This window comes from Carcharodon carcharias, chromosome 14 (assembly GCF_017639515.1).
Source record: "Carcharodon carcharias isolate sCarCar2 chromosome 14, sCarCar2.pri, whole genome shotgun sequence".
Taxonomy (NCBI): Eukaryota; Metazoa; Chordata; class Chondrichthyes; order Lamniformes; family Lamnidae; genus Carcharodon; species Carcharodon carcharias.
In genome coordinates this window covers 40,633,816-40,651,318 of record NC_054480.1, presented here as the reverse complement: position 1 = coordinate 40,651,318, position 17,503 = coordinate 40,633,816, and the positions used below count along the sequence as shown (strand labels likewise).

The following is a 17,503-nucleotide window of genomic DNA, read 5'->3' as shown; positions in this document are numbered from 1 at the left end:
TTGTTCATATTAGTATTGTTATCTATGCTTCAGTTACCTGACTAACTATTGTAATAGCTGTCGCTGCTTTTGATGAGTTTGAACTCATGCAATCACATGTCAACAATTCCAACTTGGCGTTCATACTGCTTTTAACCCCTGTGCTGCTTAGACATTGTAATGCTGAACTGGTTGCCCTGAACAGACCCATGTGCTCTTACTGCTCTGTTGAAACCCTTCAGAGGCATAACGCTACATTATCACCATTGTTTGGGTCAATGCTCCTTAAATGTCAAAACTATGAAATGATCCTTTTATAGGTGTGCGTAAGTAGTTTTATATTTTGGTTTTTACATGGTAGATGAAAATTTTCTGGTTTTTGAAACATTTTTCCCAGTTATTCTTTGCTGATGGCCTCGTCTTCTTTAAATGCCAATTGCATAAACTTTTTTTCCAAAAGAGTTTGTTGTTTGTTTTTCAAGATTCACATTGACCTTGCACATTGATTTTTGTTGCAATAAAGATTGAAAGAAGTTGTACTTTTTTTCTCAATTTCTCCGATATCTCTTCCAATAAGTTACCATGATAATTGAGGTTTCTTATTCCTGTCAATCTTTGGCCTGCGTGATGTATTCTTTCCAGATTCTGCTAAAATGTCAGGTCTACTCATGATATTTTCCATTCAAGATTTGCTGTTTCCGTCATTTTAGCTTTTAGCAGTATAGCTTTTCTGTGTCCTGCTCATTAACTATCACTAAAGATTGTGTGCATTGGTGTATGGCAGGAACTGATTTGGCTGGTCAGCTCCTGTGATCTGACATTGCACAGTCATTGACCAAATAAATAAAGGCCATTTGGTCAAGATACTGGAGAATGACTGGGTCTATGCAACTGTATCCGAATAAGGAGTTATTGTCTTGAGGGAAGAGAATTGGCAAGCAGAAACTTGTCTGCACTTAATGGCTTGGTGAAACTTTTTTTCATTCATGGGATGTGGGCTTCACTGGCTGGGTTAGCATTTATTGCCCACCCCTAGTTGCCCTTGAGAAGGTGGTGGTGAGCTTCCTTCTTAAACCGCTGCAGTCCAGGTGGTTTAGGTACACCAACCGTTCGGAAGTGAGTTCCAGGATTTTGACCCAGCGTCAGTGAATGAACGGCGATATGTTTCCAAGTCAGGGTGGTGAGTGACTTGGAGAGGCACTTCCAGGTGGTGGTGTTCCCATCTATCTGCTGCCCTTGTCCTTCCAGATGGTAGTGGTCGTGGGTTTGGAAGGTGCTGTTAAAGGAGCCTTGGTGAATTCCTGCAGTGCACCTTGTAGATGGTACACGCTGTTGCGACTGTGCATCGGTAGTGGAGGGAGTGAATGTTTGTGGATGTGGTGCCAATCAAGCGGGCTGCTTTGTACTGGATGGTGTCAAGCTTCTTGAGTGTTGTGGGAGCTGCAGTCATCCAGGCAAGTGGAGAGTATTCCTTCACACTCCTGACTTGTGCCTTGTAGATGGTGGACAGGCTTTGGAGTGTCAGGAGGTGGGTTACTTGTCACACAATCCCTAGCCTCTGACCTGCTCTTGTAGCCACAGTATTTATATGGCTAGTCCAGTTCAGTTTCTGGTCAATGGTAATCTCCAGGATGTTGATAGTGGGGGATTCAGTGATGGTAATGCCATTGAACATCAAGAGTTGATGGTTGGATTCTCTCTTGTTGGGGATGGTCGTTGCCTAATACTTGTGTGGCGCAAATATTACTTGCCATTTGTCAGCCCAAGCCTGAATATTGTCCAGGATTTGGTGCATTTGGACATGGACTGCTTCAGTATCTGAAGAGTCAGGAATGATGTTGAACATTGCAATCATCAGCAAATATCCACTTCTGACCTTATGACGGAAGGAAGGTCATTGATGAAGCAGCTGAAGATGGTTGGGCCGAGGAAAGGACCTCGAGGAACTCCTGTGGTGATGTTCTGGAGCTGAGATGACTGACCTCCAACAACCACAACCATCTTCCTTTGTGCTAAGTATGACTCCAACCAGTGGAGAGTTTACCCCCTGATTCCCACTGACTCCAGTTTTGTTAGGGCTCCTTGATGCCACACTCCCTCAAATGCTGCCTTGATGTCAAGGGCAGTCACTCTCACCTCATCTTGGGAGTTCAGCTCTTGTCCATGTTTGAACCAAGGCTGTAATGAGGTCAGGAGCTGAGTGGCCCGGGCGGAACCCAAACTGGGCATCATTGAGCAAGATATTGCAAGTGCCGCTTGATAGCACTGTTGATGACCCCCTTCCATTACTTTACTGATGATGGAGAGTAGACTGATGGGGCGGTAATTGGCCGGGTTCGATTTGTTCCGCTTTTTGTGTACAGGACATAACTAGGCAGTTTTCCACATAGCCGGCTAGATACCAGTGTTGTAGCTGTACTGGAACAACTTGGATAGGGGCCTGGCAAGTTCTGGAGCACAAGTCTTCAGTACTGTTGCTGGAATATTGTCAGGGCCCATAGCCTTTGCAGTATCCAGTGTCTTCAGCCGTTTCTTGATGTCACGTGGAGTAAATCGAGTTGGCTGAGGACCAGCGTCTGTGATGCTGGGGACCTCTGGAAGAGGCCGAGATGGATCATCCACTCTGCACTTCTGGCTGAAGATTGTATCAAATGCTTCAACCTTATCTTTTGCACTGATGTGCTGGGCTCCTCCACTTATTGAAGATGGTGATATTTGTGGAGCCTCTTCCTCCAGTTAGTTGTGAATGGTGGTGGACAATTAAACGACTGGATGAAGCAGGACTGCAGAACTTAGATCTGATCTGTTGGTTGTGGGATCGCTTAGATCTGTCTATCACTTGTTGCTTATGCTGTTTGGCATGCAAGTAGTCCTGTGTTATAGCTTCACCAGATTGGCGCCTCATTTTTAGGTATGCCTGGTGCTGCTCCTGGCATGCTCTCCGGCACTCATCATTGAACCAGGGTTGATCCCCTGGCTTGATGGTAATGGTAGAGTGGGGGATATGTTGGGCCATGAGGTTACAGATTGTGTTCGAGTACAGTTCTGCTGCTGATGTCCCACAGTGCCTCATGGATGTCCAGTCTTGAGTTGCTAGATCTGTTCTAAATCTATCCCATTTTGCCTTGGTAGTGCCACACAACACGATTGGAGGGTAACCTCAGTGTGAAGGCGGGACTTCATCTCCACAATGACTGACTGCAGTGGTCACTCCTACCGATACTGTCATGGACAGATGCATCTGCGGCAGGCAGGTTGGTGAGGATGAGGTCAACTATGTTTTTCCCTCTTGTTGGTTCCCTCACCACCTGCCGCAGACCCAGTCTAGCAGCTATGTCATTTATGACTTGGCCAGCTCGGTCAGTAGTGGTGCTACCGAGCCACTCTTAGTGATGGATATTGAAGTCCCCCACCCAGAGTACATTCTGTGTCCTTGCCACCCTCAGTGCTTCTTCCAAGTGGTGTTCAACATGGAGGAGCACTGATTCATCAGCTGAGGGAGGGCGGGACATGGTAATCAGCAGGAGGTTTCCTTGCTCATGTTTGACCTGATGCCATGAGACTTCATGGGATCTGGAGTCCATGTTGAGGACTCCCAGGCAACTCCCTCCCGTCTGTATTTCACTGTGCCACCACTTCTGCTGGGCTTGTCCTGCCGGTGGGACAGGACATAACCTGTGATGGTGGTGTCTGTCAGGTATGATTCTGTGAGGATGACTGTATTAGGCTGTTGCTTGAATTGTTTGTGAGACAGCTCTCCCCATTTAGGCTGATGTTAGTCAGGAGGACTTTGCAGGGTTGACAGGGCTGAGGTTGCCTTTGTCGTTTCTGGTGCTGAATGCAGTGCTGGGTGGTCCGCCCAGTTTCATGACTTTTTTGTGTAGGTTTGCTAGACCATTTCAGAGAGCATGTAAGAGTCTACCACTGCTGTGGGTCTGGAGTCATGTGGAGGCCAGATCAGGTGAGGATGACAGATTTCCTTCTCTAAAGGACATTAGTGAGCCAGATGGTTGTTAACAACAATCGACAATGATTCCATGGTCATTGTTAGACTTCTAATTTTTATTGAATCCAAATTCCTCCACTTACCATGGCGGGATTCAAACCTAGGTCCCCAGAGCATTTTCCTGGGTGACTGGATCACTAGTCCAGCGACAGTACCACTGCGCCATTACCTCCCCCTATTTGCTATTTTTTTTGGTTCTGCCACTGTAACGTTTATGGCGTTGGTGAGTTTCTCCAGTTCTTTCCTTCATTGGTGATGACTAGAAAATGTATTTTTCAAGGATATTGCTGTTTAACTTGTGCATCCTAAATCCATATAAGGAACTGAGCCAAGGAAAAATCCTGCTTTATGTGCATTCTTGTGCTGAATAGTGCAGCTCCTGGTATAACTGTTCCGTGACTGCTTCCCTAGACTTTGTTTTCATATGTATGGTTTTAATTTTATATTGTGACAACCTATAAAACATAAGAAATTGATGATTTTAAATTGACTTGTTCATTTCTGCCATTTACTTATGGACCCAGAAAATGTTGAATTATATTACTAATGTGAACCTAATCCAAACTGAAGTCAACCATTTGTTCTAAATGGTTACTGTGCGGGTCTGACTGAATGGGACCCGAAGGATTGGTCCTTTATATTAGTTCGTAACATTTACTAGGCTCCTTTGTACTTGTTGATGCCTGGTTGGAGTATTTTAGCAAAGGTGTAACAGTTGAATGTTTGCAGCACAGAAAGAGGCATTCGGCCCTTGGTGACTATGCCAGCGATCATTTTGGGAAGCTTTTATAGTACACTTGTCTTGTAAATTTGTTTGAAACACTGTTTTTGAATGATGTCCATGTGCCACTTAACTAAAGATAGTAACTCTGTGATTTTTTTAACAGAAGAAATAAAAGCTGAAATAGAGAAACAAAGGTAGGAAATGCAGTTTCTATTATTTCTGAAAATTGTCATGTATCTAGTTTATTATTGCACAGACTTGATACTGCAGTAAATGATACTTTGTTCCACAAAAAGCACCAAACATTAACATTTAACGTTAACTTGAAATACACCCTTGATTTTTTTTACATAATTACAATCAAGTTGGCAGTACAGCAATATCTTTATATTGCCACGACTCACTGAGGATAGTGCGCTGCAATACCAAATCCTACTGCTCCCCAAACGGCAACAAATGTGAAAAGTTTGATCAAACCACCTAATTGCTAATTTAGGTTAACAGATTATGAGCACCAGGTTTAAAAACTTAATAAGTAAATAGCTGTTTATTGAACAAATTGTCTTTAGCCAGAGGCAAAAGAAAGAAATATGAACTGTTATCTATAACTCCCTATAACATAAATCTTACCCCTTCTTAAATCCCTATCCACACACACAAAAGACACTCAAAAACATGGATTTTAAGGGTGGGATAAAACAGTTCAATTGCAGCAATTCCAGAGTGCACAATTCAATTGGTTGATTTTGATTGATGTCTTCCAAATTCCTTTCATTTCTTTGTTGATGTCACAATGTGGTCTTCTGGTACTTTCAGTCTTCAATTCACTGGTTCAGCGCTTGCTTTTCAATGTATCTAACAGTGATTTTCCCCGTTTCCTCTTGACAGAGGTTTTTCAGAGAGAGAGAGAGCAGGTTATAGAGATAAGAGGGGAAAAAACAGGCAGCTATTATTGTAGAATTACTGGAATCTTGGACACACAGGAGAAAGAGGCTTTAGGTCTTTTCTCTTGTCAGTCTAGGAGCTTTTTTTTTGCTGCACTGCTCTCTCACAAACCCTGGTCACCTGGTTAGGAGCCAATTAAAATGTTGTTGCCATGCAGTTCCACGTTAGACCGGATTCTTGCTCGGCACCATCTTGTCTTTCATGCCACACTCTGTTCCAGGACAGCAACATTGTATATATCCTCACACTGTTCCAGTAGACATGCCTTTCAAACTGCAGCCATTGTAATTTTAGTCCACAGTCCAACAGAAATGAAAAAATAAAAAGATATGTTCTTTACAATATTGTAACAGGTCCAAGTTAATTAGAAGAACATAAAGATCCTATACGTGGTGTGACATGTTGGAAGAAAGTTAGTTTTTGTGTCAGTGGCTATTGTATGTTAATTCCCAGTTAATTGATTTCTAATATTGTTTTTTACTGTTTTGTGGAGCTGCTGGAAAACGGACCTGTTTGCAAGATTCTTTGTCCATTTCTTCACATTGCGTTTGGACTAATTTTTCTCTATAGAGCCGGAGACAAAAATGTCTCTGCAACACCAAAGGCAAACTTCATTGAGGCTGATAAGTACTTTCTTCCATTTGAGTTGGCCTGTCAATCAAAATCCCCTCGAATTATCAGCACATCTTTGGACTGCTTGCAGGTGTGTAAAATTGCTTGGTGAAACATGCTCCTTAATGTTGTTACAAATAAAATGTTGAACTGTAAGTATCAAATTCTTGAAACCTGACTTATTTGTTCCTTCCTTCTCCCTGACTATTACTCGTTTGTCACTTTTAGGTTTCCCTCCACAAAAGAAACACTGATTGTTCACTGCTGTAGAGTGTAAGGTTTGTAAACACTCCACAATCCTCTGACAATAATGTCTTAAATCAGCCTCATGGAAGTTGCATGGGATTAGCACAGTCCTGTTTGCCTTGCTCTTTGCAAGACCTGGAATTGCACCACCAGGTGTCCTTCTCATAAGTTTAATAAATTTGAATTCATCTATCAAAAATGTTCTTGAAATTGAATTCAACAGTGGGTTAATATCAAGAAGAGGATTTGTTTGAAAAGCGTTAGGAATCGGAGATGGTTGAGGGAAATTATTTGTGTACTTGGGTGTCGGGAATAAGGTATATCTTTAAGTTTTAGTTTAATTGACTTTTTTTCTCTTTGGGTTAAAAGGTGAAAGGATCTAGTTTCACTTTTGAATGGAGATAGCAGGTCTAAAGCTGTACGGCTGCATTTCTAATGAGTTTTTAAACTCTTGGGGAGAAGTTAAAGCAAACACAAGTGGAAAAAACTTCTGTTGCCTAGCAACAGGGGTCCAGAGAGGCAGGACACACGCACATACACACACTGAATGCTTTTGAGTTCAGTTGGAAGAAGGTGCCAGGACATGAAAAAGGACAGATAGCAGGTTTCAAGCTGAAGAATAAAGTCCTCAAAATCCAGGAGAGTGAACAGGAGAAAGTCCCAAGAAGACCTGATAGTCGAAAGAAGGAACTTGGGAAAGGTCTTGTTAAATGAACTTAGAGTGAGGAGCAGAGGAAAGCTTCAAGCTTAAAGAGAAGAAAGCTGCAGGAAGCAGATTCAAAGTGATGTAGGTGTGTGAAAAGTCACAAGGTCCAAAGAGACAGCTGAAGGTCTGTAACTCTTTACTATGGGCATGTGAAGCAGTGGTGTACTGTTGATGGCTGAATTGATAAGAGACATTGCATGGAAGAAGGCTTCAATGCATGTTGTGACCCAGGGGAGAGGAACATTGGAAGGACAGTTTGAAACTCTGGAGGTGGACCCTGCGGAAGGCATCTAAGAGAAAGCATTGGTTTGGGAGAAGATTCCACAGCGAGTTCTTGGAGAGTGGAGATTGGAAAGCCTCATGTGAAAGGCTGAGTTCAGTGAGATTGATTGGCTCAAGTGTGACTGGTCTCAGGGGGGAGTTGATGAGAGACCCATAGCATCTGTTTGGGGTAACATCTGTCACTTGGTTTCAGAGTGTGGTGTGTCTGACCACAGGTCACCTGTTGGTTTACATGGATTTTATACTTACTGTGAACATTTGTGAATAATGTTGCTTTTATAACTTGTGTTATCTTACAAATCTGTACATATCTGTAAAGGTATAGCTGTGGTTGAAGGAGTATTGTAATATAGTTCATCTTTTCTTGTTTAATAAATGTTTTATTCTTTTGTTAAAAGTTCATCAGCTGACATCTGTGACTCTGTTCAGTAGCTATCTTCCACGTATCTAAAAAAAAATAAAAGTTAGGACCTACCAAGCCAGGTTCCACCCTGGGATCAGGCTTGTCCAGTTGGGATCATTATAAAAGAAATCCATATGTTCAATCCGAATCCAGATGTTTAAACTACTTCTGTCAAGGACGTCTCTGATCTTTAGAAAAATGTTCGAATCAAACAGAAGAATATACAGGAAATTTTCTTAGATTCCATTTGATTCATTGTTTTCAGCAGCATTGACATTATCTCTCTCCCTTTGGTGTTCAGCTGTTTTTGGAGAATAAATACTTTGCTTTAATATAGATATAAGGGTTCAATATTTTTCCTGAAGACTTTGAAGGTGGTTATGCACCTGCACATGCAACCATGTAACACATCCAACCATGTGTTACTCAGCGATTTGCAGTTAGATTTGAAATTAGCAAGTATGAACCCAGCTATGCCTGACTCTGACATGTGAGTGTATGGGTGGATCTGTTGTCCTGTGAATGGAGGAGGGTATCCAGAAGATTATAGGGATCTGGAACAGACTGCATGCAAGGGTGGCAGAGGCAAAAACTCTGACCATATTTTAAAATTATTTGGATGTTTACTTGAAAAGCTGTGATCTGCAGGACTATGGACCTAGTGCAGGAAGGTAGGAGTTGACTGGGTAGTTCATCGTCAACCACCATGGACACGATGGGCCAAAAGTGTCCTGTTAGATTGTAGATTTTCTATGACATACCCTGGTTGAATGCTCATTACAATGCATGGTTTTATTTGTAGTTTTTCTTTCCCTTATCTGCACCATGCACTTTCCTTCCTTAGCTTTTTAGTGTTTCCCTAGTACTTGGTAATTGGTTATTTGGTTCATTTTTATAGCTTGGGATGGCTTCCTTTCAAAAGTTCATTCTTCCTTTCCTAACTTGGAGTTGTCCCCAGACTCTCAACAACATTATCTGTTCGTAGCACAGTTGAAATTGTTTTATGATCTCCGTGGAGGCCTTGAACGTTTAACAAGAAATTTGAACTTCCAGTTAATAGCTGAAGGAATGACACAACAAGATTTCACATTTTAGGACTTAACTATAATAAACAAACTAAAAGCACTAATGACTAAACACTAATTTTGCAGGTAGCTTATATTTTGACCTCCAGAACCATACTCTCCCCTTTACTTTTAACAGACCAAAAAACTTCATAGGTATACTTTACACATTCCTTTAGGTAGACATTCAGTTTTCTAGGAGCCAGCCCAATGTGATTCTTAGCTCCCGAGGGTTTACTTCTGTTCTTGTCCTTTCTCAGCATGGTATATAATTGCAGAACAGTCCTTCATGGTGAGAGCTTTCCCAGAGAATCTCTCTCTCGTGCAAGCTAGGTTAATCTCCCCGTCTCGTTTTAACTTCTCTAAATTTGGTCTTTTCAATCAGAGCGTAAGACTCCACTATGATGAACTGCAGAGACTTTCAGCCTCTAGTTGCTCTCTCTCTCTCCCAGAGCCTAGCAGACTGGCTGTATCTGAGAGTTTTCAGGGATTTCTTGGAAACCCTTCCCCTCTGAAAACCCATCTCCATAGCAGCATGAATCACATGGGCCTTGTATCCAGGTGGAAGTGCTGATTAATTACCCCAATTCTCTTAGCTTGGAAGTAAATGAACAGTTTAAAGCATAACTGTTTACAACTCAACGTTCTCATCTTCCTGAGACTTTGCAGTCTAACCCCTGTAAACACAGATGCTGCTGCCATTGTCTCCAAGTGTGAAAGCCTTACAATTACCAGCAAAACAATCTGGACCTTCCTTTAATCTTGTTGGACAGACTTCCGAACAGGTCACATAAGCCCCTTCATTTTCCCCTAACTTAAAAATACAGCCCCAAACATAACAATGTTATAAACAAAAACAGAATTACCTGGAAAAACTCAGCAGGTCTGGCAGCATCGGCGGAGAAGAAACCTCATACTTGTAACAAATGGGATGTGGAATATCACTTGTTCAAACTTTTGATTAACCATCCTGGCACAGGTACACTGATGTGAAAGACATGCTGATACAGAATTGTGGAGGTATTGTTATTTTTCTTATTAAAGAAAATTGCACAGAAATACCATTAGAACCCATGGCTGTGAACATTAATGTCTACACTTGTATACCAAGCAGAAATCCAGTTCTGAGTATTAGAGGTCCAAGAGAACTTTGCACTGATTTAAAGTTTCTTTGTTAGTATCGCAGCTTGATATTTCAGAAAGATGCATCAGCTGAAAATGATGGGAGTCAAGTTGTATTGGCAAGTTTTGCATGCCCCCTTGTGTTACCACTATAGATTTGGGAAAGCACTGTTTATCTCAATGTTTACTAAAATGTGCACTGTTGTGATGTCTTTCTTAGAAGCTGATAGCATATGGACATATCACAGGTAATGCCCCTGATAGCTCAACTGGAAAGAGACTGATTGATAGGATTATTGAAACCATTTGTGGATGTTTCCAAGGAACTCAGACAGATGAAGGAGTTCAGCTTCAGATAATTAAGGTATATTTGACATTTCCACTGATTCTTTTTTGTACAACAGGGAAATTGCAGATCATGTGGTGCTTAACTCTGAAAAATCTAACACTCATCTTATGATCCTTAAACTTTACATGTTAAACTCTACCAAACATTTATCGTTGCACCTAGCCACCCACAATATATAAGTAGATATTGGTACCTTTTTAGTTTGATTGGTACATCAAAATCAGTTCTGAGTCCATCAATCTTTAAACTTACATTCTAACTGTCATTTTGGCTCTGTTGATTGCATTCTGACCTATTAGCATTCTGATAATGGGTTCAAATCTCACTTCAGAATCTGAGTATGTACTGCAAAACAAGCCTTGCCCTTAGCTGTACTGGAAAAGTTTTGTACAAACTGGCATCTACCTGGCAATGTGGAAGAATACCCAGTTATGTCCTGTCCGTGAAAAGCAGGACAAGTTCAGTCAGGCCAGTTTCCACCCCATTAGTCTACTCTCATTCATCAAAGTGATGAAGGGAGTCGTCGACAGTGTTATCAACCTGCACTTGCTCGACAATTCTTCATTGGCTGACACAGTGCAACTCACAGGCTAACAGTAGTGTTAATACATTTTCATTAAAAAAAAATTAAGCTAGCTGAAATCGTCACAAGAGGGGTTGCAGTCCCTATGATGGATTTTAAATTGTAAGTGCAATAGAATGGAATGGGTTAAATTGGGGCTGCAGCCAAGAACCTGCAGGTATTTTTGTTAGTGATGGAATTAATCCGACTACTGCTATACTTCATTTCATGTGTCGTAAGGCAACTGAGCATATTGTAGCTGTGTGAAGTTCCAACTCGTTAAAAATGAATGACAGTATATTTCTAAACCACAATATTTTGAAATAAAGAACAAACATTAAATTATTAAATAATGATGTAATATTTTGAGCAGTTGGACCCTGCATGAAAAATGTATGAGGCAGTGAAATCTCTGTACAATAGTCTGAAAATGATAAGGGGATGATGCTAAAGAAAATCAAATTATATTGGAAGTATTAAACCGAGTGCAGTTTCCATGAAGTGGACTTTTTTTCACTGCTTGTTTATCTGTTGCTCATCATTTTAGGCACTGCTCACTGCTGTGACATCATCTCACATTGAAATCCATGAAGGAACAATTTTGCAGACTGTCAGGACCTGCTATAATATCTACCTAGCTAGTAAAAATCTGATCAATCAAACTACAGCAAAAGCTACTCTCACACAGATGCTCAATGTTATATTTACAAAGATGGAAAACCAAGTGGTATGTATTTAAAATAAAAATTCAGTTTAGGATGTCAAGTTGTTTTTATGCCTGACAGCTTTGTTGCTGAAGGCAGTAGATGACAGCTCTGCAGAGCAGAAGGTGATAGATTTGAACAATGGTCTGTATTGAATTATTGATCTCAATAGATTGGCTACATTGGCCTCACTGCTCTTGATTAAAGAGGGAGAAAAATTTGCCAGAGTTTTCTTCTGGATCATTGCAGGATATGCTATATTTCAGAAAACCACATAGTTAAGGATAGAACTTAAGCCAATCTTTACACACTTTTATAAGCTTTTGTTTACAAGCATGCACCAGATTCATTCTGTTCCTCTTTGTGGGAGCATGTGAAAGCACCTGCGTACAATTAATTTGATCTGTTTTTGAAAATTAGACTTTATATATACAAACATTTCAAAACAAGTTTCACAGAATTGATTAAGTTAGTTGTAATAAGTACAAAATGCAATACTTAGCAAAAGCAATGGAAACTGTCATTTCCGGTTGACTGTGATGCTGTCTCTTGTTGACTAAAGTTTCTTCTTCTTTCTTGACGTTGCTTGCCTAGCTACTGAAAGTTGTTGCTTGTTAACCCTTCCAACCACTACCTTGATGCATGGTCAGTAGTATCCTTTAGTTCTGATTGGCCGAAGCAGCACATGTTCAGTCCCTGAATGGTTAAGTGGTGTATGATCCATGTCTGATTGATCTCTTAAGGGTGATGGTCACCTTGCTGATATCACTTATTAACTTCTTCCCTAAGACGCCAGTCACTTGTGGGAACATGCTTCTCTTTATAGCTTTTCCCTGTTATTTTATTAAATTTATATTGTTCCACTAAGTTAACAAGGCACCACAAGATAATTTGTGTGACTGATTATTTGTGATAAGAGTATGCCTGGTCTCACTTCCTCATGATTGATGCTCTGAGCTCATCGTCCCAAAAGACCTAATTGATACATTTTTGACATTTTGGATATTTCAAACACCTATAATGTAACTTATTAATGACTGCTGATGCTTGAAGCAAGTTATTTAACAACATAACTAAAACTCCAAGAGCTACACAGTCTTAAACTAGTACAGCATTACAAAATTACTACGCTACGAAAAAAATCAGTGCATAAAGATAATTGGTGTGTTAAAGTTGAGGTAGCAATACATGTAACAAAATACCATATTCTATTGATACATGTCTTTAAGAAATGAAATTCACACAAACGACTTTACAGAAACTGATGATAAAAACCACAGTAATGCACAAATGTATTGTATACTTTGAAGGAAAATGACTGTTTCCCCTTAAGGCACTTTAAGTCAAAAAGCTAAGACAATTTAAGTATTTAGTCAACTGCATTTGTTGCTCCCAATACGGTTTCCTCTACATTGGAGAGACCAAACGCAGACTGGGTGACTGCTTTGGAGAATACCTTTGGTCTGTCCACAAGCATGACCCAGACTTCCCTGTGGCTTGCCATTTCAACACTCCACCCTGCTCTCATGCCCACATGTCCATTCTTGGCTTGCTGCATTGTTCCATTGAAGCTCAACGCAAACTGGAGGAACAGCACCTCATCTTCTGACTAGGCACTTTACAGCCTTCCGGACTGAATATTGAGTTCAACAATTTTAGATCATGAACTCTCTCCTCCATCCTCACCCCCTTTCTGATCCTCCCCCCCCTTTTTTTCCAATAATTTATATAGATTTTTCTTTTCCCACCTATTTCCATTATTTTTAAACGTATTTCCATCCATTGTTTTATCTCTACCTTTTAGCCTATTTCGATCTCTTCCCTTCATCCCACCCTACCCCCTCTAGGGCAATCTGTACCTTGCTTGTCCTGCTTTCTACCCTTAATTAGCACATTCCTTAGATAATATCACCACCTTCAACACTTCTTTGTCCTTTTGTCTTTGACATCTTTTGGTTATCTCCACCTATCACTGGCCCTCTATCCAGCTCTACCTGTCTCCTCCTCCTCTCTCCCCCCCACAAAACCAACTTATATTTCACTTCTTTTCTATTTTTACTTAGTTCTGTTGAAGAGTCATACGGACTCGAAACATTAACTGTGTTCCTCTCCACAGATGCTGCCAGACCTGCTGAGATTTTCCAGGTATTTTTATTTTTGTTTAAGACAATTTAACACCGAGAACTGAAATTTGAGACCTAAAACTGGTTTACTTCCCACAATAGGCTTTGGAGAGGAATATAGCATAAGTGTTAAACCACTTCCCAGAGTCTAATCTCTACAGCATTTCTGCATTATTTGCTTTGACATTTAAACTACGAGAGACCTCACGTGTCCTCTAATCAAGCCATAAAATGCCACAGTGAGTTTCCTTCAACATTTGTTCTGGTGTAAAACCATAAAACATAACCTTACTTTTGCTTACGGCAATATGGTACATACCTAAAAAGAGAGGCTCACATAATATGATACAAGTGCCTAACATATTGAGCTAATTAATGAATATTTTTTGATTCCTTCATAATTGCACATAACCAAAGTAAAACTATTAAAATTATTAAACATGGACTTTCCTACATGCATCATGAAGATGTCATGAAAGTTTTCGTTTGATTCCAATCGAATATTGAGGGATCTGCTTGGCAATAGATTTTCATGTATGCTTCACCATTATCACATCCCTCTATTCACTAGACCCTTTTAAAATATATGTCACTCAAGTACCCCACTCTAGGTAATAGGCCTGTGAATGTGATGGCTCTGTTTTATGCCATATTCACTCATTTTATCAAGCAGCCCTTGATCTGCTAAAAGTGCTTTCGTCCTCAATCTGCCCGTCCTTGATTCTTTTCACAGAATCACACAGTGCAGAAGAGGCCCTTCGGCCCATTGAGTCTGCACGGACACTTGAGAAACACCTAGCCTATCTACCTAATCCCATACCAGCACTTGGCCCATAGCCTTGAATGTTATGACATGCCAAGTGCTCATCCAGGTACTTTTTAAAGGATGTGAGGCAACCCGCCTCCACCACCCTCCCAGGCAGTGCATTCCAGACAGTCAGCACCCTCTGGATAAAAATGTTTTTCCTCTCATCCCCCGCCTAAACCTCCTGCCCCTCACCTTGAACTTATGTTCCCTCATGACTGACCCTTCAATAAAAGGGAACAGCTGCTCCCTATCCACCCTGTCCGTGCCCTTCATAATCTTGTACACCTTGATCAGGTCGCCCCTCAGTCTTCTCGGCTCCAACGAAAACGACCCAAGTCTATCCAACCTCTCTGCATAACTTAAATGTTTCATCCCAGACAACATCCTGGTGAATCTCTTCTGCACCCCCTCCAGTGCAATCACATCCTTCCTATAATGTGGCAACCAGAACTGCACACAGTACTCCAGCTGTGGCCTCACGGAGGTTCTATACAACTCCAACATGACCTCCCTACTTTCGTAACCCATGCCTCGATTGATAAAGGCAAGTGTCCCATGTGCCTTTTTCACCACCCCACTAACATGCCCTTCCACCTTCAGAGATCTATGGTCACACATGCCAACGTCCCTTTGATCCTCAGAATTTCCTAGTGTCATGCCGTTCATTAAATACTTGCTTGTCAAATTACTCCTTCCAAAGTGTATCACCTCATACTTTTCAGGGTAAATTCCATCTGCCACTTATCTGCCCATTTGACCATCCCGTCTATGTCTTCCTGTAGCCCAAGACACTCAACCTCACTGTTAACCACCTGGCCAATCTTTGTGTCATCCGCAAACTTACTAATCCTACCCCCCACATAGTCATCTATGTCATTTATATAAATGATAAATAATAGGGGACCCAGCACAGATCCCTGTGGTATGCCACTGGACACTGGCTTCCAGTCACTAAAGCAGCCTTCTGTCATCACCCTCTCCTACAACTAAGCCAATTTGAATCCACCTTACCAAATTACCCTGTATCATGTGCATTTGCCTTTTTCATAAGTCTCCCATGTGGGACCTTGTCAAAGGCTTTGCTGAAATCCATATAAACCACATCAACTGCATTACCCTCATCTAACACCTGGTCACCACCTCAAAAAATTCAATCAAATTTGTTAGGCATGACCTCCCTCTGACAAAGCCATGCTGACTATCCCCGATCAAACCTTGCATCTCCAAGCGGAGATAGATTCCTTCAGAATTCCTTCAGAATTTTCTCCAGTAGTTTCCCCATCACTGACGTGAGACCCACTGGTCTGTAGTTCCCTGGCTTATCTCTACAACCTTTCTTAAATAGCGGAACCACATTAGCTGTTCTCCAGTCCTCTGGCACCTCCCCCGTGGCCAGAGAGGAATTAAAAATTTGGGTCAGAGCCTCTGCGATCTCCTCCCTTGCCTCCCTCAACAGTCTGGGACACAAATCATCCAGACCTGGAGATTTTTCCACTTTTAAGCCTGCCAATACCTTGTCACTCCCTATATCAATTTGCTCAAGAACCTCACATTCTCTCTCCCCAAGTTCCATACCTTCATCCTCATTCTCTTGGGTGAAGATGGATGTGAAGTATTTCATTCAACACTCTACCAATGTCCTCTGATTCCACCCATAGATTGCCCCCTTGGTCCCTAATAGGCCCTACTCTTTCCCTAGTTATCCTCTTCCTATTGATATACTTATAGAATATCTTGGGATTTTCTTTTACCAGCCAGAACTTTCACATATCCCTCTTTGCTCTCTTAATTGCTTCTTGCTTTTGTTGACGCCTACATCTGATTCTGGGCTATTTTGAAATCTGATGATCACTGAGTCTCCTATTTTGTGACATCGTGCAATGTCTCATTGTTCTTTGAAGGCTGAAGGAGATAACTGTTTTTGCAGGACTATTTCTAAGGTAACAGACTTCTGATCCAACGGGCTCTACTTCTCATGAAATAGAACACCAGTTAGACCCAGTTGCCCAGCTGACAGGCATCTGTCCCACAAAAACTTCATTCTGCTTTTACTTCTTGTAGGAAGCTGCAGTACCAATTCAATGCCTTATTTTCTCTTTTGTAGTGTCATAACCCTTGTTTACATGCCCACTTCATTCTTCCAGCAGGTTCATATGGTTCAGACTCCAAGAATATCAGAGGATAACCATGCTCTGCTAATTAACATATGCTTTCTACTATTTTTCACAGTGGTCACGATTTTCGTTTTAAATCTGAGTTTCTTCTCTTAGTCTCCAATCTGCACCTTTAGGTACTATTCTCTGCTACCATGTTATAGTCTTGAAAGCCATGTAATGCAGATAGAACTGGAGCCAACCTTTACATATTTGATAAGCATTTATTTACAGAGATAAACATTACAAACATGCACCACCTGTCCTCAACCAACAACCACAGTTTCAGTTTGTTCCTATTTATAGAAGCACAAGTGAATCCCCAGTTAACGTCCAACACCTGCATATAATTGAACACAATTAATACATAGTTAACCGTATATTGTGGGAATGTGTGTGTTTAAAAATCTTTTGAGAGGATCAGGCTCAGCAATGAGTTACTCCCATCCTCCAACATCCCCTCACCCTTCTTTTGCCAGATTGTTGAATATCTGACTGTAACTAATAAGAATGGGTGTTTCTTCCAGTTTATTTAAACTTGGAGTTGAAAAAGTGCTGTGTGTACATCAACCACCTACACTCTAAAAACAGCTAAATGTTAATGGCCATGAAAGGGACTCTACAAATTTGGCTCTTGGACAGGTGAATTCCAGTTGGAGCTATGCAGTACAAATACAGTACTTCCTTAAGTAACAAAACTGCAGTTTATGTCTCA

General features: G+C 41.1%; 1 protein-coding gene across 1 annotated transcript in view; it reads left to right on the top strand.

Moving 5' to 3' along the window:
* The window catches only part of LOC121287125 (brefeldin A-inhibited guanine nucleotide-exchange protein 2-like), a 118,280-nt gene that overhangs the window by 26,698 nt on the left and 74,079 nt on the right, over nt 1-17,503 (top strand). The window contains exons 2-5 of the mRNA XM_041204689.1: nt 4,873-4,903; nt 6,225-6,357; nt 10,310-10,453; nt 11,548-11,727. Of these exons, the coding sequence (XP_041060623.1) occupies nt 4,873-4,903; nt 6,225-6,357; nt 10,310-10,453; nt 11,548-11,727 (488 nt within the window). The remainder of the gene's footprint in view (nt 1-4,872; nt 4,904-6,224; nt 6,358-10,309; nt 10,454-11,547; nt 11,728-17,503) is intronic.